This window comes from Ceratotherium simum, chromosome 5, assembly GCF_057802395.1.
Source record: "Ceratotherium simum simum isolate JZ-2026a chromosome 5, ASM5780239v1, whole genome shotgun sequence".
Taxonomy (NCBI): Eukaryota; Metazoa; Chordata; class Mammalia; order Perissodactyla; family Rhinocerotidae; genus Ceratotherium; species Ceratotherium simum.
Window position 1 is genome coordinate 5,259,901 of NC_141904.1, and position 22,445 is coordinate 5,282,345.

The 22,445-nt window shown below is 43.4% G+C and overlaps 1 protein-coding gene across 1 annotated transcript; it reads left to right on the forward strand.

Moving 5' to 3' along the window:
* Positions 1-1,183: 1,183 nt before the first annotated feature.
* ANKUB1 (ankyrin repeat and ubiquitin domain containing 1) lies at positions 1,184-21,818 on the forward strand. Its single transcript, XM_004419258.3, has 5 exons — positions 1,184-1,627; positions 3,076-3,219; positions 12,199-12,415; positions 16,910-17,024; positions 20,876-21,818. The coding sequence occupies exons 1-5, from the start codon at positions 1,538-1,540 to the stop codon at positions 21,816-21,818; spliced, it is 1,509 nt and encodes a 502-aa protein (XP_004419315.2). The 5' UTR covers positions 1,184-1,537.
* Positions 21,819-22,445: the final 627 nt, after the last annotated feature.

Below are 22,445 nucleotides of genomic sequence, written 5' to 3' on the forward strand. Positions count from 1 at the left end.
AAGCCGAGGAAGGATGTAGTCTCAGGTAAAGTCCAGCCATGGCCTGATCTACAGGGATCCTCTGCAGAGTTTTCACCTCTTGATATAAGAAGCCAGGCCTTTTGTAGCCCCTTAGCAGTCAGTTATTGAGGAGGGTGCCTTTCCTGGCGAGGCAGCTACCATCAACCAAGGGCAATTCTTGGGAGAAGGGAGTGTAGCTATGAATCTTTAGCAGTCAACAGTCACAGCAGCTGGAGGTGGGAGGGACAGTGGGCAACACACCAAAACAGCACCAACTACATCCTTTGTTAATATGCTTTCTATCAAAATGTTGACCAGTGTAAGAAGATATCATATGTTGCAACACTTGAAAAATATGAAGCAAAAAGAGTTAGTTTTGCAATGAAATCCTTTGCCCATTTTATGTTTTCCATTCTCAAATTGCTTATAGTTGGAACTCAGGTTGAGAATCAGAACAGAATCAATCAACAGGTTAACGTTGACTGAGCACCTATCACGTGACTCACATTGTGTGAGGCGCTATAAATAATAAAAAGAAATGCAAGATGAGGATTCTGTCCTAGGTCAGGAGGTATTTCAGGAAGAAGACAAGATTTACATACATGAAAAAATGATCAGAGATGATAGCATTACACCAGGTGTATCATACTGGGGATTTAAAAGGAGAGTCTTAGAATTAAGTTCCAGTAAAATGCTTGCTCTATAAACTTGAGTAATGGTGCTGAATATCTTCGCTTATTTATTGAGTGGAATTTGAAATATTTTCCACCAATACTAAGGGAAGTTGAAGGAGATAACAATGGTAAACTGTTCTAAATAACATAAAGGCAAGGACTAAAAGAAATACCAACTGTATTGTGTTGCTATTGGCAAATTCCATTATGCAGACATGGGAAGGGAAAGCCACAGTCATTTGCCTACACATTCATCTCCCTGGTGTAAGTGGGTATTGTTCCGTACCCCGTGGCAGGATTAGAAACACCGCTGGGGAACAAGTACACAAAGGTGTTATGGAAACCAGAATGCTTCAGCTCAGAGTTATTTACAGAGACCTTTCAGGATTACCACATTCAATTAATTCAACTCTGTTTTGCTTTCCTCTGCGCCAGAGCATCCCAATCAAACATCTATTTTGAAGGTCCTTTAATCAGCTGTACGAATATGGATTCAAGAGGCAGTGGATGGTGGTCACATCACGAAAGTGTAATCCACGTGTGGCATTTTTACACTACAGCTTTGATGCTTGTTCACACTTGCCCCAACCATTGTCAAGTTTGCTGGTTTCTGTAACACAGGAACAAGGTGGCTGTTGCCTGCGGCAGTCGGCAGAGAATGTTTCCTCCACGTAGCTGCTGTCTTTGTTGCCCGATACTATGATACTGTGGGACTTGTCGCTTCACATTCTCTCAGCTCACCTTTGGGGCTAGTAACAGCTGCCTCTGGCCATCATTTTCGTCCTTAATTGTGCATTGGAATTTTTCTAGCTACCCAACAGGATCTTCGGAAAAAATTGTGGGCTTGGGTTTTTTTTGAGAAAATGAGGATTTTCATAGCCTTTGAGGGATCTTTTGAACCATTTGATGTTTCAGCAGATGAAACTGTGGAGGCTGTCAAGCTGATGATAAAGGTATGTACTTGGTCCCTGAGCCACTAAGATGTATGTTAATTTTAACTATGCAGTGAAGTTTAAACAGTACAAGGGGTAGAGATACTGCTGGGTACATTTTTCAGCAAACAGGGAACCAAAACTATTTGAAAATATCATTGCTTACATAGTAGTCTGATAGGAAGATAGTAACTATGCAGGTGTTAGTCAGGAAAATTGTGGGTTGTGCATGGGCCAGATGGTATTACTGCAATTTTTCATAAAAGGACAAAAACAGGACACTAACTCTAAGCTATATAAGTGGAGCATGTCGGTTGTCAGATGGCTTGTTTGGTGAGCAAACTATAAAGAACGAAAGGATTTTGGAGGTGGAGAGGACTTTTGAGACCTTCTGGGTTATAGCCCCATTTTGCATCCAGGGAAAACTGAAGCTCAGAGAGGTCGACCATCTAACCTAGGATCACAGAGCCAGAATAAGAAATAATTTGGGTGCAGTACCTTTCTTATAAATTTCTTAGAAATATTCACTCTAAAATGGGAAATTAAGAAAAGCAATTAGGTCCTGACCATCAAATGTTATTTAACTTGAAAATGACCATTCCCATTTGCTAATGAGCATTTATTGAATCATATTTGCATGATATTTAGTGGATTACTGTGATCACTGAAATCTAGATCTTCTAACACAGAGGCTCTTAACTTTTCTGTATCATGGATCCTTTTGCATAAAATACAATACATACAAAGAAAAGGAAACTAGTTACATTGAAATACAATTTTCAAATTAAAAAAAAATTTGTATGTAATGATATGTGGGCTTCTTTATTAACACATTAACAAGTTCTAGCAGTGTATCTAATAACTATTACAGTTTCAAAGTAGTGATCAGTATAAATAATATTTTGAGATATCTGTGATATGAAAATATCTGTGATTTCTATTGGTGACAAAGTCACAGGTACAGCCAACCACTGCTACTTTAGCTTGTTGCCTATCTGTATAATTGAGGGAAAATACAAATTTCATTTGGAGTTAATAAAAATGAACTATAGTTTTTTCCCATCTAAATTCTATCCACAAACTTTTTTTTTTAATTTTATTTATTTATTTTCCCCCAAGGCCCCAGTAGATAGTTGTACATCATAGTTTCACATCCTTCTAGTTGCTGTACGTGGGACGCAGCCATGTGGCCGGAGAAGCGGTGCGTCGGTGCGCGCCGGGGGATTCGAACCCGGGCCGCCAGCAGCGGAGCACGCGCACTTAACTGCTAAGCCACGGGGCCAGCCCTATCTACAAACTTTTGAGTGGATCTGAAGATTCCAAGTTAAGAACCTCTGTCTAATGTGTCTTCCTTCTGTCTCAAACAATTTTATAATGCTCAGTGGGAAAACGTATAAGAAAAGAGATGATATTGCTGGTCTAGTAATGTAGAGACGCACTGTTTTAATAATATGCTATTGATTTTTAAGGACTATTTCCACACTCCTCTCTCTGAAGATGAGCACGGCAGGCAGTACCTGGAGCTGATGTATGCTGGGGCAGCCCTGAAGGACAGCTGGCGTCTTGCTGACGTTGGAATATCTTTTTGTTCAACTCTCAAATGCTTTGTTAAGGTATGATGATCAGAATAACATCTGTCCAGGATTTCTTCCTCATTTTGAGTAAAGTTGTGGGTAATTCCATAACTTAGAAAGAGGATTTCTCTTCTTGCCTTCTCCTCTCTTCCATTTGTCTAACTGATCTGATGCACAATTTGTGCTGTAAGGGGATAAGATGTGGAGACTGGATAGCACTCCCCCTGTTTGCTCCTTCTCTCCCTTCCCTTGTCTATCCTCCTTGTTGCCTGCCCCAAACAGTCTTCACAGAGCAACCCATAAACCAACACTGGGACGAGGCCAAGGGCGGATCTGGAATATTGATGTGGGAGGAAGACGAGAAAACTTCTGTGGGTGCACAGTGGATTAGGGGCAGTGGAGTGAGGAAAGGGAAGAGACCTTCAGTAACAATAAGAATGGAGGGGCAGTTTCTACATCCAAATCTAGCCAGAATAGGCATTCATGTAGTAGGTGTACACACAACGGAGAAAGCCTTTTTCATTCACAGCGTCCTTAATCAGTGGTGCATATCTGAGGTCCAAGGCTGGGCTTTTAGAACTTTACAAAACCCTAAAATTGCAAAATAATGTACCTGGAGATTTTCTGGGTAGAGGATCCTTAACTTTTGACAATTTCTTTAAGGTGGCCTAAAGAATTTACGAGCTGCTCTCTAGGGTAGAAATATTATTCAGTACTAGTTCTTTACCCCATATGAAAACATGAGCCTCAAGGAACTTAGTAAATTTCATATTCGCTGCTAAATGGGACACTAATTTGTTCACATTTAGCATTAAAAAAGGTTTTATGGTAGCCAAAACTAACTCTTTTTGTTTTCATATGTTTTATTGATTGACTAGGTGGGAAGTCTATGTTTAAAAGGAATACTCTAAAATATTTATTATTAAGTAGCAAAAACAAGTCACAGAAAGATAAGCATTGTACGATCCCATTTATGTAAACAAAACGACCATATATGTATATGTGTCTTTAATGTTTTATGAGCATTTATTCATGTATTATTTTTATATCCTTGAAGAATGTTTATCAGAAAAGGAAATAAAAAGAACTCTGATTTCTTCTACTTTTCTCCCTCTGCTACTCAGAAAATTATTGTATAATATAATACTTTTTTAAGCAGACTAAATTCCATGTCATTTCTTAAATGTCTTTTCTTTATGTCTTTAAATATTTACATACTGTGGTTTTGGTTCTGTACAGGATCAACCCTCTAAAATTTCCTGGAATTTTCTAATGCCAATAATGATGTTCAAGATTTTTTGTTGTTTGCTTACTTGGAGATCGTGGTATAAGATCAATACTAATATTTGAGCTGGCTGGAGGAATCTGACTGAACCGTGGCTATTCAGGGATGTAGATAAAGTATGTTAAGAATATGGATAGGATACTTTTATTTAACTAAGCACTGAGTTTAATTTTATTATTTAAACTTTTAAAATTTTATTTATTTTCGACTAGTACATTCACATGGTGCTCAATTCAAAAGGTACAAAAGGATATACAGTAAAAAGTCTCCCTCCTACCTCTAGCCCCCAGTTTCCCTCCCCAGAGGCAACCTATGTTCACAGTTTGACTTAAAAAAAATATTTCATAAATTCTGCCAATAAAGCATCATCTATCCCAGTGATGCCAGCTGCCCTTGCACTGAACTCTGACCTTTCCCTAGAGTTCTAAACTGCTAATGATAAGAACAGAATGTAGAGGTAAAAGACTATTCAAGAGAACCTAGGCAGAATACAATTATGAGTCACTGGACTAGCCAACACATGGGGTGTGATTATCAACTCCCAAGTTCCGGGGGATCTTACCGATCTTAATCTTCACCTTCTCCAGTAGAATCACATTTAGAGAATTTCTTATCACTAGGTTTGGGAAGGAAAACAATATCTTGAATAAGGAAGAGAATTACCTGCAAAAGCCATAAATATTGGTTTCCATCCTATCTTAGTTCCTGTTCAGATGAGATGATAAAACAGGCCTATTCCCAAGTGCACACTATTTACTGTGTGTGTGATAACAATGCAAAACAGGCTCAGGAAAACAGCCCACGCCTCAGAGAACGCAGTCAGACCAGCTCTGTACTGTTTGATCTGTCTTAGGTAACCAAAGGCTGCCTTCTGTCAGGCCATTGCTTCATTGCACAATGAGACATGTACAAACTTATATAGTACCTTTCCTACTCAACTAGGATACTTCATGCAATTAGTTCTACCTTCTGAGAATCTAGGAAAGCGAGAGTCTCTTAATTTCTTTTGGTACAACTTAGAAATATCATGATGTGAACCAAAAACTTGGCAAGTAAGCAATTTTTCTTTTTAAACAGGTGCAAGTAGATATTATGTGCATGAAGTAAATCCAAAATATTTGGTCTCTTTATCATGCTTACATTTTTGTGTGGATTACAAGGTTTTGCTTGTGTAAAAAGAGAGAAAGACATTAGATAAATTAAGAGGCAGTCTACTCTTAAATACATTTTTAAAATAGTCAATAGAGTTTCCAGTTTCCCTGCATGTTATACCTTTTCCTTTAACAGTCATGTAGACACATCTGGAAAAGTGAACAGTGGGGCAAGAACATTGCATTAATTTTTCCTTCTTTGGAAAAAACTCCCCTAGAAACCATAAGGAGTTTCTGCAGCATACATCTCCAAGTTCTGGTGACACAGCCCTTCCCGTCCATAGCTGGTGCTGTCGCAGTTCACCATGTTCCTGTACACCACAGCACCAGGGTTGCAAAAGCCTAGATTATGGTCCAGCAGGCAGGGCTGCTCTCACACTTGCCTCCTTTGTTCTAACCCATGTTATTGTGGAAACTATGGCTTGGGATTTGTTCATTGTTGTCACTCAGTACCTAGAATAGCACCTGGCACACAGTAGGCTCTCCATAAACATGTATTGAATACATGAGTTGATAAAGGCCTTGAGAGGTGAAGTATGAAAATTAACAAGAAGGTATATGATTGTCGTTGGAAACATCACAGCACAGTATGGAGATGCATTTCAAGTTCCCTCCCTTCCTGTGGCATCTCTCCTCCCACTCCACCCTCAAGGCAACGTGCTCCTGTATCCTTGCGCTTTTCCCTATCCAGCAGCAGCGTTCTTAGTTGCAAGCAGCAGAAACAAACCCTGGACAATTTCAGCAGAAAATAAACATATTGAAAGGCTGTTGGGTAGTTCACAGTCTTGACAGGAAGATTGGAGAGTCGGGCTCAGAGATTATGCACCCAGAAACAATTTCTAAATCATGCCCAGAGCCAGCCCAGGAAGGCCACCACTGCAGCCACCCCAAGCCCTCGGAGCAGGCACTAGACACTAGTGCCAGCCCGGCTGCCAGGCCGGCAGTGCTTCACACCTGCGACTGCCAGGGAGAATTCCCCGTGTCTGCTGCTTCTCTCCCCTCTGGCTCCTAATTCAAAGTGGGAGTGGATGGGTAGGCCTGATTGGGAGCACCCTGGTCACACGTCCGGGTGGTAGTGCAAAGGGGTCTGAGAAGCAACTGCCGGGCAGGCTGTGCCTTCAAAGCATGAGCTGGACTCGGTCTCCCCAGTGCTCCTTCTGGTTGCCCTGTCTCCTTCTGTCACCATGCTTCCACCAACCAAGAGCTTAGTTCATCCTTCCTGGCATCATTGAAATGTTGTTTTATGGTAAGAGATTGGGTTAATTGTAGCAGCACTGAATAGATGTCTACCAGACAAATTGGAGAAGTTTGAACTATATTAGTAGGTCTAAAATGGATTCTACATAATATACATTTTAGCTTTCAAGAGGCACTCAATGTATAAACACCAAAATCCAGGAGATACGTAATATGTGAATTTAGATTTTAAATATATTTTATACACAAAACATGTATAAACACGCTTCTTAAAAATGTGTAGTAATTTACAAACAAAAACACGTTTCTATAAAAAATAGCTATCTTTTCTAAGATGAGCCATAAAGAATAGTATGTAAAGAATTTGGTGGGGCCGGCCCCGTGGCTTAGCGGTTAAGTGCGCGCGCTCCGCTACTGGCCGCTCGGGTTCAGATCCCAGGCGCGCACCGAGGCACCGCTTCTCCGGCCATGCTGAGGCCGCGTCCCACATACAGCAACTGGAAGGATGTGCAACTATGACATACAACTATCTACTGGGGCTTTGGGGGGAATAAAAAAAGGAGGAGGATTGGCAATAGATGTTAGCTCAGAGCCGGTCTTCCTCAGCAAAAAGAGGAGGATTGGCATGGATGTTAGCTCAGGGCTGATCTTCCTCACAAAAAAAAAGAATTTGGTGAAGAAAGGTGTTTCAATTCAGTGTCCTACACTCCAGGTATAACCTCTCTAGGATGACTATCATTCAAAAGGAGAAGTTGAGGTTAAGATGTTTATGAAGACATCTCAACTTGAACTCATTCAGCTCAACAAAAACAAACGTTATTTCCCCTTTTGGTCTACTCTGGAATAGTTGGGGCAAGTTTCTGCTTATTTGGTGCACAATTTCAAAATAACAAAATATAAAAACAGCAGAACTGGTGAAAAAAATCCAGCAGTGTTCAAAACTTGCATTAACTTCCGTTTTCTTTCCATCTGTTTCTCTTTAACTTTTCCTATTTTGTTGTCAATGCACATGTATGTATTTACAGTGTATGTATTTACACTTTGTACATGCCTCCTACCATGGTGTCTCGGTTTGTTTTTAAAGCAGGAAAATCTAATTTTACGTGTGTCTGACAATTGATTTGTGTATGGCATTGTTTATTTAATGGCATCTGACTTCCTTGGGTATAACTACCAGTGTTCCCTCATTCAGAATATTTGGGGAGGGGCATCATCTTGATGGGAACATGCCTTCTCTTATGCAGAAAATGTGAGTTAGCAAGTTGCAATCAGCATCTACCTGTTCCCTCACCATATAACCGACATGAAGAAGTGTCTCCAACTGGCGTATCCCTTTAGAACTTAAAACAGGTTTTCCCACAAAAACAAGGTTTATAAAATGTGTATGTATAGAGTTAAAATAGTGCAATGAGATCTATGTTCTAGATACATTATGAATTAAATGGGCCTGGGAAGTTCCCGAGTGCTAAAAAAAATGAACAAACTCTGTAGGTGTTCATTTTCTTGCAATTTACCAACCTGGCTTCATTAATAATTAATAATATTTTCTTCCTTGCACTTTTGATTTTCATTTAAAGATTGCCAGATATTTTGCAATTCTCCTTTGTTATTACTTGTTTCAGAGCTCTATGTATACCTCAGTTATAGATGTTTATCTTTATATATATACGACATATTTACTCATATTCCGAGAAGCACCTTGCAAGCTTATTTCTCTGTCATTGTATAGCAGCTAGTTAGCTGGCAGAGTGACCTGGGCCTTCGCTACTTTGCACGTTAATTACACATTTAATTCTACATATAAATTAGTACCCATACCAAGAGCTAAAGGGAAGTCAGAGGAATCATAAAAGAAATAAGGAACAGTTGTTACATAAAATATACCATTTCTCTCTTCCTCATTATCTTCTTATTCAGTTTTCCTAGGCACTTCTTCCTGCCCATAGACAGCATGTGCATTAGGTTGGGCAGATACTTGCCTTAATGGAGCCATGGGAAAGGATGCATGTGTCACCACAGGGAAAGGGTGAATCCTGTGTCCTTTCAGTTTTTATCGAGTGGGTTTACGAGAAGCTGTGGAGAAAAATCGTTCTAAGCTCTTTAGACTCAGGGAGCAGCTCAGCTTGCCCGATGGCTTTACGCTCAGCCCAAGAGGCCGGAACCTGCTCCCGGTGATTTGAATCACTGAAATGGACCCCAGATCAAAGCATTGCAGCCTAAACTTTCGTCGCTAACATTACTCCTTAAAGGCTCTTTCAAAGAGATCTGCATGTTGATCCTATTATGGCCCTGTGTTATCTGGAAGGTGGGGAATGGATTTAATGTATTACAAGCCTGAAGCGGCAGGGGGCGTGGGGGAGGTGGCCTGGAGAAACTGGAGATGAATTTTGATGGGAGGGGGTTGGGGGGGTACAACAGTGACCCCCCTCGGGGAACCTGGAGGCCAGGTGCGGGTTCTCGGCTTTGCTCAGGTTCCCCCCTGAGAGCCCCGTTACTGGGCTCAGTGGCTGGCCATATGCTCACGTCTGCCAAGGCAACAGTGGGGCATTGAAGAAAAACATGATTATCCCGAATCCGCTAAAGAGGAAGTAAAGCCAGTTTCATTCTTTTGTTAGAAAAGTGAAAATGTGGGCCAGCCCCGTGGCTTAGCGGTTAAGTGCACGCGCTCCGCTACTGGCGGCCCGGGTTCAGATCCCAGCCGCACACCGACGCACTGCTTCTCCGGCCATGCTGAGGCCACGTCCCACATACAGCAACTATGACATACAACTGTCTACTGGGGCTTTGGGGAAAAAAAGGAGGAGGATTGGCAATAGATGTTAGCTCAGAGTCGGTCTTCCTCAGCAAAAAGAGGAGGATTAGCACGGATGTTAGCTCAGGGCTGATCTTCCTCACAAAAAAATAATAAAATAAAATAAAAAAAGAAAAGTGAAAATGTTAATAATCCTTTCTCCCCACCCTCTTCCCATTTTCCCCGTTTACTGTGTTTTTCGTTTTGGTTGGCTTGATTTAACTGTTGTTAACAGAAGGACTGCTATTTCCCCAAACTTCCCTTCTGAGCTCTATTTCAGACCTCACAGTTCCACTTGCTTTCCTATTTAGACTGCAAAATAAAGGGAACAAAGGAAACTTTTTTTTCACTTATGTTTAGTACTTCCCTTTTTAAATAGTAAAAATAAATACATGTGGTTATAAAAAAAAGTCAAACCATACAGACAATGAGAAGCATAAAATGATAAGCAAAACTCCGCTCCCACCTTGAACTAGTTCCACTGGCCAGAGATAACCTCATAGAAAGGATTTTTTTTTAACTGAGGTAACATTGGTTTATAACATATAAATTTCAGGTATACATCCTTATATTTCTTTTTCTTTTTTTTTTTGTGAGGAAGATCAGCCCTGAGCTAACATTCATGCCAATCCTCCTCTTTTTTTTGCTGAGGAAGACCGGTTCTGAGCTAACATCTATTGCCAATCCTCCTCCTTTTTTTCCCCAAAGGCCCAGTAGATAGTTGTATGTCATAGTTGCACATCCTTCTAGTTGCTGTACGTGGGACGCGGCCTCAGCATGGCCGGAGAAGCGGTGTGTCAGTGCGTGCCAGGGATCCAAACCTGGGTCGCCAGCAGCAGAGCACGTGCACTTAACTGCTAAGCCATGGGGCCGGCCCTACATCATTATATTTCGATTTCTGTGTAGACTACATCATGTTCACTAGCCAAAGTCTAATTGCCATTCATCATCATACACATATTCCCCTTTACCCCTTTCCCCCTCTTCCCCTCTGGTAACCACCAATCTATTCTCTGTATCTATGTGTTTGTTTTTTGTTGTTGTTTTTTATCTTCCACATATGAGTGAAATCATATGGTATTTGACTTTCTCCCTCTGGCTTATTTCACTTAGTCTAATGCCCTCAAGATCCATCCATGTTATTGCAAATGGCAAGATTTCATCTTTTTATGGCTGAGTAGTATTCCATTGTGTATATATACCACATCTTCTTTATCCATTCACCCACTGATGGGCATTTAGGTTGTTTCCAAGTTTTGGTTATTGTGAATAATGCTGCAATGAACATAGGGGTGCATATATCTTTTCGAATTAGTGTTTTCGTGTTCTTTGGATAAATACCCAGAAGTGGAATAGTTGAATCATATGGTTAGTTCTATTCTTAATTTTTTGAGGAATCTTCATACTGTTTTCCATAGTGGCTGCACCAGTTTACATTCCCACCAACAGTGTATGAGGTTTCCCTTTTCTCTACATCCTCTCCAACATTTGCTATTTCTTGTCTTTTTAATAATAGCCATTCTGATGGGTGTGAGGTGATGTCTCATTGTAGTTTTGGTTTGCATTTCCCTAACACTTAGGGATGTTGAACATCTTTTCATGTGCCTGTTGGCCATCTGTATATCTTCTTTGGAAAAATTTCTGTTCAGATCCTCTGCCCTTTTATAATTGGTTTTTTGTTGTTGTTGTTGAGTTGTATGTGTTTTTTATATATTTGGGATATTAACCCCTTATCAGATATATGATTTGTGAATATCTTCTCCCAGTTGGTAAGTTGTCTTTTCATTTTGTTGATGGTTTCCTTTGCTGTGCAGAAGGTTTTTGTTTGATATAGTCCTATTTGTTTATTTTTTCTTTTGTTTCCCTTGCCTGGGGAGACATGATATTCAAAAAGATACTGCTAAGACCAGTGTGAAAGAGCATACTGCCTATGTTCTCTTCTAGGAGTTTTATGGTTTCAGGTCTTACATTCAAGTCTTTAATCCATTTTGAGTTAATTTCTGTGTATAGGGTAAAGTAATGGTCTACTTTTATTCTTTTGCATGTGTCTGTCCAGTTTTCCCAACACCATTTATTGAAGAGACTTTCCTTTCTCTATTGTTATGTTCTTGGCTCCTTAGCAGAAAATTAGCTATTGATAGATATGTAGGTTTATTTATGGGATCTCGATTCTATTCCATTGATAACGTCACATAAAGGATGTTTTAAAATCGATGGAAGTTTAGCACCCACAGTATTTCCAAATTAAAGTGCAGCATGATGGAGGAGTTTTTTTCTGTACTAACACCTCCACAAGTGCAGTGATCAACACTCATCTTGTGTATCTGGGTCTGTAGACTAAGAAGTAAGAAGGGCGTCATAGCCCCACCAAGTCTCCTTGTCTTTACTCAAAGCAGGAGGACTCGTTAATATCCTCAGGGCAGAAGAGCAAGACCCAGAGCGAAGACAGGGGACTGAACTGGCCTTTGCTGTCATCCTTAGCACCCATGTTGTGGGAGCTGGAGGCACTCAGAGCCACCTCCGAGATGTTTGTCCTTTGTCCCAACCTCCGGACAGTGCTTATTCCTGAGTTCCCTCCTCTTCTTTCCCCTTAGGAAGAAGATAAGCCCACTCTCTACGTGTTCAATGCTGTGACCCAAGAGATGATGCCGATAATGGAGAGCATTTCCCTTCTTGGTAAAAAAGTGTCTGATCTGAGAACTCTGATAGCTCTGAGATGTGGCTTCCCCGTGAGTGTCTTCTGTCTCCGGACCCCAAAGGGACTTGAGATGTACGACTGCAACACCCTCAGGGACTACCAGACTGACATCGGTACTGCCCTCTGCATTTGATGCCTTTCGATACTACTGCTCAGCACTAGGGCTTTTCGATAGCAGATTCGCAACAAATGGAGGAGGTGTTTCTAAACTAAAATCTCTGTAAGCGCAGTGTGGATGTCCATTATCAACACTCCTCTCTGGTGCCTGGGTCTGTAGACTAAGAAATGAGAAAAGTCTTACGGCCCTGCCGTGTCTTTTCTCTTTGCTCAAAGGAGGAGGACTTGTTAATATCCTCAGGAAGGAAGAGCAAGACTCAGACCAGTTTGTATTTTTCTCTTTCAAAATGTATTTCAAACGTATATATAAGTACGTTCAAGTGTATGTTCTTTTTCCTCTTTTTAATGCAAGTGGGAGCACATGATGCATGCTGCTCTGAACCTTGCTTTGTGCAGTCTCACTTTAAAATGTCAGTTATATTAAACAACCTTTTAAACAGTATGAAGCCAATACTGTGCAGGCTGAACAGGAGCCTCAGTGAGCTGGCGTTCACCCCTGACGGGCAGATTACAACCCCTCTAAGTCCTGTACTTCCAGGGCATGTCTGCTGTCGCCGTACATCATTAAGCCAAACTCAGAGGACTGTCATATTTGTTTTAACCATGTTGGCAAACGGTTGGAACTTTATAGAGAGTCTTGCTTGAGGTGAAGGAGTCTTTGCTGACAATTGCACATGTTTTAGGTAACGTTGTGCTGTCACATTTGTTGCAATGGAATTAGAGTTCTCCCAATTTATAATAGGGCCTTGTAGATATCGTTGAGTTAAGCAGTTTGCTTTTTATAACTGCTAAATTTGCATTTATTATTACTTCTCTTGACTATTATATTTGCTCATTCTTTCATTTTATTTTTAATTGAGGCTCTCACTTTGACATCAATTGTCATCCCTGTTGTTTGATCAGGAGAAGTGATGTTCTAGGATTTGTCACCAGGGTACCTCACTATAAAGCGCACACCCGCTCTGCATGCTTTCTGGGGGACCAGGCCTGCCCAGACATGGCAGGGCTTATGTGAGTAAGGGCACACCAGTCGCATTTGTCCCCAAGCAACTTATAATCTAGTTACTTAATGAAATTCCAAAGGATAAATGAGAAAACTAGGGTGACTGTTCTTCAGGACTATGCTGCTCAGATCATGATGCGACATTCTAGAGCTGGAAGAGAATTTAGAAATGGCTTGGCCCAGCTCCAAATTTTTATAGGTTTAAAGAAAGCAAAAAGGTTCAGAAAGGTTAACATGACTTGCTCAGGTGTGTCAGGAACACCACATCGGCCCCTGCAGTGGCCCTCTAGGAAGGAGCATTTTCAGATGTAAGGTTCGAGGCTCGAGCCTGACCAGGGTAGATGCTCTAGCCACCGTGAGAACACAGGGCATGGGAGGAGAGGCAGGGAAAGAAGGGCCTCAAAGGGAGGGAGAAGGAGTCTTTGGCCGGCTTTCTGACTTTGCCTAAAGCATCCCCAGCATTCTGTAAGTAGCCAGCCCACCTTTTTAAACTGGAGGCGAAAGGAGTCCTGGATCAGCCTCTCTTCCAGGTTCTCCCCTTCCCAGTTGTGGGTCACCCCTGGTGCTGTCAGGAGTTGAATCTCAACTCCTTTCCAAAGGTAGTGGAAAATCAGAAGGTTTTGGAGAAGCAGTCAAGTTCAGGTTGAAAATCAAAGATTTAAAGAGCTCAATTAGTCACGCACGTGCCAGCTCATACAGAAATATACAAAACTGCCTCCGCACTCCGGGTATGTACAGTCAAGTGGAGGAAACGAGACATGCACACGTACTCAGCTATAGTCCAACAAGCCAGCTCAGTGGAGGCTGAAGGGCTCAAGGGAAGGCGTTCTGGAGACTGTGGGGCTTGAGCACACAAAGATGTGGGAAATATGGATCATCTGAGACGAGGAAGGTAAGACATTCCAGGCCTCCGGGCCAGGAGGAAAGCATGAGCCACAGGTTCACGAACATGGGCTTACTCCAGGAGGACAGAAAGCAGGAGATTCTTCTGAAGAGTGGAGGAGCCTCGCTGAGACCAGTGGGGAGCACAGCTGGGGTCAGATTCAGGGGATTTAGGGGTGAGGCCACAGAGCACAGGCTTGATGTGCTCACAACCAGAGCCAGAGGACTTCCTGGAGGAGGTGATGCCAGAGTTGCATTATCAAGTATTGGTAGGAGGGTGTGAGGAAGGAGTCAGAAGAATTCAGACAGAAGGGGCACCCAGAGAAGAAGCCCCCAGGCCAGAAATAGCTTGGTGTGCACATAGATGTGCAGGCCAGCTTGCTGGGCCCCTAAGGGTTAGGAGGGCAGCACAGGCCAGAACGGGTTTGGGAGTGGGGCCAAACTTCATCCAACAAGTGGTTACTGAGCACCAACGATGAGCCGTCACCACTGGGAGAGCAGGCACAGGACTGCGAGCAAGAGCAGCAAGGGTCCTACCCCCTCGAAGCTCCATTTCAGTGAGGAAGGCAAGCACATCAAGGAAACAGAAAAACATCAGGGGGCCTTAGTGGTTAAGTGCGCGCGCTCCACTACTGGTGGCCCGGCTTTGGATCCCAGGCGCGCACCCGACACACAGCTTGTCCAGCCATGCTGAGGCCGCGTCCCACACACAGCAACTAGAAGGATGTGCAACTATGACGTACAACTATCTACTGGGGCTTTGAGGGGAAGAGGGGAAAAAAAGGAGGAGGATTGGTAATAGATGTTAGCTCAGAGCCGGTCTTCCTCAGCAAAAAGAGGAGGATTGGCATAGATGTTAGCTCAGGGCTGGTCTTCCTCACACACACACACAAAAACAGAAAAATATCAGATTTACAACAGAAATAAGAAGTGTGAAGTAGAAGAAACAGGATGAGGGGATAGAGAATGACGGGGTGAGGTGGGGGAGGGGCTATTTTAAACAGTTGGCCAGAGAAGGAAATGACATGTGAGCAGACACCTGGCTAAAGAGAGGGAGGGGGAGGCTGTTGGGAGCGTCTCACAGTAGATGTAGGTGAGAGATAGTCCAGGCCTGGAACGGGGCAGGGCTGGCTGAGAAGGAAGCGAGGGAACAGAGTTCTTACCTCTGTGAGACAAACCTGTCAGGCCACAGTGACTGCGCAGATGCAGGGCTGGAGGACAGGGAGGACCGAGGACAGCTCCCACGTTTCCAGCTTAGGTAGCAAGGAAGACAGTGGGGCCACACACCGAGACCCAGAACGCAGGAGCAAAAGCAGATGGGGGTAAAAGATGACGAGCTGTCTTTTATAACCGTGGAGTTGTAGTGTGCTCCCTCAGATGGCAATGTCCCCAGCAGGGGAGTCCAGGTCTGCAGCAGAGGCCTGGGCTGGAGATTTGGACTTGGGAGCAGATGGCACGTGGGTAGCCAGTGAAGCCATTAGCATCCCTGAGATTGCCGGTCAGTCGGCTGACGGTGTTTAGTGAGCACTGACCGAGGGCCAGGCTGTGTGGCAAGTCCCAGAGGAGCTTTCTTTTTAGTGGGGACATGAAAAAAAAATCTCCAAACAAGCAGAATGGGTTCAAGTGCTGGTGATAGGGGCTGTGAAGAGGTAAAAATAAGATCACGGGATAAAGAGAAGGGAGGGGACGACAAGTGGTGACAGAGACTTCTGTAGCTGTGGTGGCCGAGAGGGTCCTCTGTGGGGACATGATGCTTGAATTGAAAGCTGAAGGACAAGGGCACCACCCTGTGAAAGTCTGGAAGAGGATCCTTGGAAGCAAAAGAAGTAAGTCTTTAGGTCCTGAGACGGGAGTGGACTTGCTGTGACTGAGCACAGTGGCAGGTCAGTGAGGCTGGAACAGAGCAGGTGAGGCAGACTGGAGGGAGGTGGGGGTGGGCCAGGTGGGGAGGAGTGCGGGTTTCATTCCGAGGGAATGTGCGGAGAAGAGCGGCAGGCTGAGGACAGATGCCCGGAGACACCTGCCTGAAGAACAAAGGGCATGTGGTGTCGCAGAAACCGGGACACGGCAGGCTTTTGAGGAGCAAGGGATAAATTCCCCAGCAGCAGCGAACATTTTACTTTCACGTCCCTAACACAGAATGGCTCCTATTTTGTGAAGGTTAGAAGGAAAGGATTCGCTGGTGAGCATCGTTCAACTCCATCCACAACCACTCATAAGCTAAAGGTTCAAGAAGCCCATTTGTCCTGCCACAGATTCTTTACTTTCCTCTTCCAACATAACAGCTTGAGTCTACAGGGTGATATATATATATCAGCACGGAATCAATGTCCACAGGACTGTTTTAAGATAGCTGCAACATATATTTCAGCGTTATGTGCAGTGACTATGCAGATGAGAAAATGGAAGTGCACAGAAGCTAAGTGGCTTTCCAAGTCAATACAGGCCTAAGCTAAATATAGTGTCCCTGTCTACTTATTCCAAGGTTACTTTCTGTTTTGCGTCTAGCTCATGCCTCTCTTTGGGGAAAGCTATCATTAGAAGTTTTATGGATTGCAAACCACAGTGATGGACTGAACCATAAACTGCTTCTCTTGATCCACAGGCACAACACTTCGCCTGGACGTGTGGGATGGATGGAAGGAATTTCTGATGGGTTGTCTCCTCGGACAAAAACTTAAAGTCCAACGCTATTTATCAAATGAAGGACCAGTACTCAAGTACGGAGATAAGGCAAATGGGAAATTAATCTCAGTAATTTTTACTAAACTTCCATAGGACCTTGAGTCTGCAGTTGACTCTACAGCTGGGTGCTGCTCATGCCAGTCCCACCCAGCAGGCCTCAGCCAGGCGCTGTGATGGAGATATTGCTGCAGCAAGGCAGCAGGGAGTCCACCAGGGCTGACAGCCTTCGGTGATGGATTGCAATTCAGGTAGACTTTTCTCAGGAAACACGAACCATTTAAATGGTTTGGATATCGGACTTTTAACAGTACTTTTTTTGTTTGTTTTTCCCTCTTTATTTTGTTTATTTTTTTGTGAGGAAGATCAGCCCTGAGCTAACATCTGCCAATCCTCCTCTTTTTGTTGAGGAAGACTGGCCCTGGGCTAACATCCATGCCCATCTTCCTCCACTTGATATGGGACGCCACCACAGCGTGGCTTGACAAGTGGTGCGTCGGTGTGCGCCGGGGATCCGAACCCCAGGCACCGCAGCGAACACGCGCACTTAACTGCTACACCACCGGGCCAGCCCTAACAGCACTTTTAAAGGCTATCAGAATAAGTACCTTGCCACTCTCACATTCAATTATTCTGAAAAATATTAATTGCTAATTGATTAGCTGAAAACATTGGCTGCCTCATCTTAAGCTTCCATGTAATTTTTCAAACTGCATTTAATACAAGTGTATTAAATGCCATACATGCCATACACGAAGTGCGACATGTGTGGCTGGGGCGGTGGGGGAGGGTAGACTCAGAGAGGCAGGTGAACATTTTAATGTATTTCCACAGGCAGCAGCTTCCCAAATGCATAAGCCGCAGTCCCCTTTAGGTTTTAACTCAGTGGTATTCTAGAACAGTGCCCCCTTGTGGGTGATTTAATCATCCTGTACAGAAGCCCACACAGCCACCAGGAGCTCTAAGGGCTCTGTGAAGTGATAGATTGGAATACCAGCTTTTGCAATTTTACGAAATATTTTAAATTAATTTCTATTTAGGGATAATGATAGTTCTCTTTTTTCATGTTCTGAATCCAAAGAAATAGCTGTGTGGCACTGTTACTTTAAATAGTGCATACTTATTGAATACATCGTGGCAGACACTGTGTTACATTTCTTACCTCATTTTGTGCTTATAACAAATTTATGAGGTGGATACTATTTTATCTTGTTTTACAGATGAGGAAACTGGTATTAGGAAATCTGCCCAATGTCACACAGCTAGCAAGGGCAGAACTGGGTATTGGATCCTGACGATTTAACTCTAGTGCTCATGTGCTTAACCATCTGCAATTGACTTAATCTTTAAACAAATTCTGAGAGCTCAGAGGCTGTCAATGATCACACTGAAAGCTCCTTCTATTCCTCCATCCAATCAATAAATATCTATTGAGCATTTACTATGCACTGTGTAAGATCATAGGACTATAGCAATAAACAAGATCTGGTCCTGCCTTCAGCAAGCTTACAGTCAAGAAGGAGAAACAGAAAACAAGTAACCAATTCCTGCAGAAGCAGAATCACAAAATGTTTGGGATTACGAACCCAGTGCCCATCTGCCTAGGTTCAAAGGCCCACTCCCTTTTAGTCATGTAAACTTGGGCAAGTATCTAACCATCCTGTACCTCAGTTTCCTCTCCCACAAAATGGGAATAATAATAGGATCTACCTCATAGAACTTTCTAGAGATTAAATGACCTAGTAATTATAAGGAACTTAGAAGGCTGCCTGGCACATGGGAAGCAGGATATAGCGTCAGGTGTTGTTGCTGTTCCCATTCAGTGTGAAAAGTGTCATGCCACGGGCATAGTGCAAGATGACATGGGAGTGTATGGTATGGACAACTAACTAGACTTAGGGGGTCAGGTAAAGCATCCCGAGTAAGGGAATTTAAGTGGAAAACTGAAGGGTTGGTGCTCAGGTAGATGATAGAAAAAAGAAAAAAGATGTCCCAAATAGATGGAACCACATGCACAAAGAGCTAGGGGGCAAGAGAACAGATTCAAGGAACTGGAAGAAGTTCCACACGGCGGGGCACAGAGTGAGAGGGAGCTAGTGGCCAGAGGCTGAAAAGATAAGAGGCCAGCTCAGGCAGGCCGCTGTAGGAACATAAAGGAATTTGGACTTGATCTTTTAAGTGTTGGGAAGACACTGATGGTAGAGATGGGCCATGATGAGATCTGCATTTTAGAATGATGACTCTGGCTGCAGTGTAACAAATAGAGGCAGGCAGACAGACAGGGAGACAAGAGTCAAAAGATGATGGCAGCCTGACTAGCCTCATGGCGACAGAGGCAGAGCTAAGATGACAGACTGTGAAAAAATATGTTTAGGAGGCAAAGTCAACTAGTTTAGGTAGCAAATTAGATATGGAAAGACAGAGAAGGGAAGAAGAAGACAAGGATGAAGCCCACGCTCCCAGCTTGATAACAAGGTGCATAGAAGGTCTGTACATCCAGGAAGGGAACCCACACGAGGAGCAGGTTTGGGGGAGAAGATGAGGAATTCAGTCACGGGCCTGTTGAGCTTGAAGAGCTTATTGGACCCACAAATCAAAGTGAGGAAGTTTAAAGGAAAGATGTGGGCCAAGAATCGGAGGTGTCCAGGGGAAGGGCAGTTGCCCAGCTGCCCAGAGATCTCAGGGGGCATGGTCACAGTCTATCCAGGAGGGGGTCTTCTTCCCAAATCGAGAAAACTGATCAAATTCAGAGATGCTGGTTTGCACTAATGAATTTCAAAAGAAATTGATGTGTGAACCAAAATACCAGCATGTTAATGTATAACTCTAATTAGTTATAATCTAACTGCCAGAGGGTCCTAGAGACCCACATGTTCTGGGCAGACCATCTTCCCCATACAGGAAAATTACATGGGAAGCCACAGAAACATCAAAAGATGGTGTGGTGAGCATGCAATCAGAGACAGGAGAGTTAGTTATAGGCAGTAGATCATGGATGATACCAGGCTAGCTTGCCTCCATCTCTACAATGGTGTCAGATAAGTGTATCCTAGACAATACCAAGTGTATCCTAGACAATACCTGGCGGGACCCTGTCTAGTTTTCCTCCCTAATTCTCATTTCTCTGAACAGCCTTCACCAATCACTCAATTTATGCCTTATGGGATATGGGAAGCATGGCAGGAAGGCCAGTATGGCTCCAGCACAGTGAAAGAGAAGGGAAGTGGTGGGAAGCGGGGTGGGAGAGGTGGGCAGGGGCGGACGATGAGGGGCCTTGTAGCCAATGTGAAGAGCCTGATTTCAATTGCAGTGGGAAGCTATTGGGGGGTTGCGAAGAGAGGATAGACAACCTCAATCTGTGGTCCTCCAGTCCAGGCCACAGAGAGCTGAGTGAGGAAAGCCAGCAGGGGGCTAAGAGACCAGTGCGGAGACCACAGCACCGGTGGGGGTGCTGGCGGGGGCGACTGGTGGTGGAGATCAGGGTAGCAGTAGAGACTTGGAGAAGCCAGAAGATAAGGACTGTCAGAAAAGACAAAACCAAGGTACACAACTTTCAAATTTCTAAAATGTGCTGAATTTCTTCTAATACTTTCCCAATTAATATAAAGCTTGATATTTTCCCTGAGCATTTGATTATCATAAGAAAGAAAACCAATCCTAGGAAACCCGTTTGGACCATTTACATGTGCACAGTCAGACGAAGTGTGTAAGCAGCACCTGTGTGGTTTCACCCGTATGTTACTGTGTGCCTTTTTCTGGGAACATTTTAGGTAAAAGTTAGGAAGAAACAAACATTTTAACTAGACTGCTTCGTGGGTATTAGTGTACCTACATTTGCGTGTTTGCTGACTAACTAAACAGCCCCCTCCTGCTTGTGTCACTCCCGCAGGTATCAGAAAAGGGTCGCCCTGTACATCGCAGCCTTTCATGGCTACATCGAGCTCACTGAATGGGCCCTGAAGCAGGGCGTGCGGCCCCACGAGGCGGTCGGTGTTCACCCCTATCGAGTATGGTGCCAGGAAGCCCTTCATGCAGACGTCTCGAAATGCCCCATTCACGCAGCTGCAGAAGCGGGCCAACTGTTGATTCTGAAGGCCTTTGTCAACTGCAGCGTGCTGTGCCTGGAATGCAGAAATGCAGCAGGACAAACTCCCCTGACCGTCGCGTTCAAACACAAGCATAAAGACTGCGTGTTATATCTATTGAGTAAAATGTGGTCCACAGTTTCTTTTCTGAAAATTTCAGTCCCCATGAGGATTTATATTAAAATAAAACAATGGATCCTCAGAGCTCAGAGTCACAGCCTTAATAAAAGCCAGCTTTGCAGAGCAAGGGTCCTTGGGGCAAAAGTTGGTGACACTATCATGGTGGATGGTTTCACAAAACCCAAAATGACCTCCAAGAGCTGGCGTAAGGCTGGGAACAAGGACTCACAAAGCACCATGGGCAAGCTCCCACCACTCGGGGAACAAACTGCAGGCAGGCGACCTGTCAGTCCTTCGGAAATTCCCCAGCAGGACACAAGAGAACAAACCCTCAAATTTCCTCCACTGGGAGATGCAAATGCATTCTCTGAATTACAAAGGCATCAACAACAAAATCGGAAAAAAGTCACTGCCACAGCTAGGAAAAAAGAAAAGCTCATAAAAAATACATATCTTCCCCAAGTCCCCCTACCTCCCATTTCAAGAGTGGGCTATTCACACCCATCATTTTACTACGCAACACCGAGTGCTGACTTGTTACTCAGATCCTCCTTCTCGTCCTTCTCGGAGCACAGCGGGAGGACTCCGAGGGAGAACGCCATCTACTGCTTAGCTGTGGCCAGGTAATGTTTCTCTTGAAACACACGAGGACGAACCTTTAATAGGGAAGGTCTAGCGCAGGAAATGGTCCATGAAACCCTACAGTGCCCTATGGCGTAATATAAGTTGTTCTAATGCATCATTCCCCCACTTCAGGGACCTCATCTCAGTCTCGTGTCTGGGACAAGATGAACTGATCTTATCGGCCAATCCAGTCTGGGTAGCACTTTACTCCTCAAGCTTTCAGGAAGAAGAGACACAGTGAAAACAGTTGTATCACCTAACAAGCTCTCTTGCTGCTGCTTCTTTTTTTAAGCAATAATAAATTATTAATTATAATTAAAGGGAGAAATGTGGGAGGGAGATATCAAAATGTCATGAAAGACCGGGTGGTAACGAAAGGGGAAGGAAAGAAAGGAACAATTCAATGACAAACTGAACCATAAAGACTTCAGTTGACTTACTGGGCAAGATATACAGGTGGGGAGAGATCTATATTGGATAGGGTGATAGAATTGACATTAATATTTAAGGTGAGTTATAAAAGTAATCCATTATCACATTTAAAGACGTAAACAAGTGTATCAGAAGTGGACTTTTCAGGCACATTCATTTCATAAGGTAAAATTTTATATATTGGTCGTCAGATTTCAC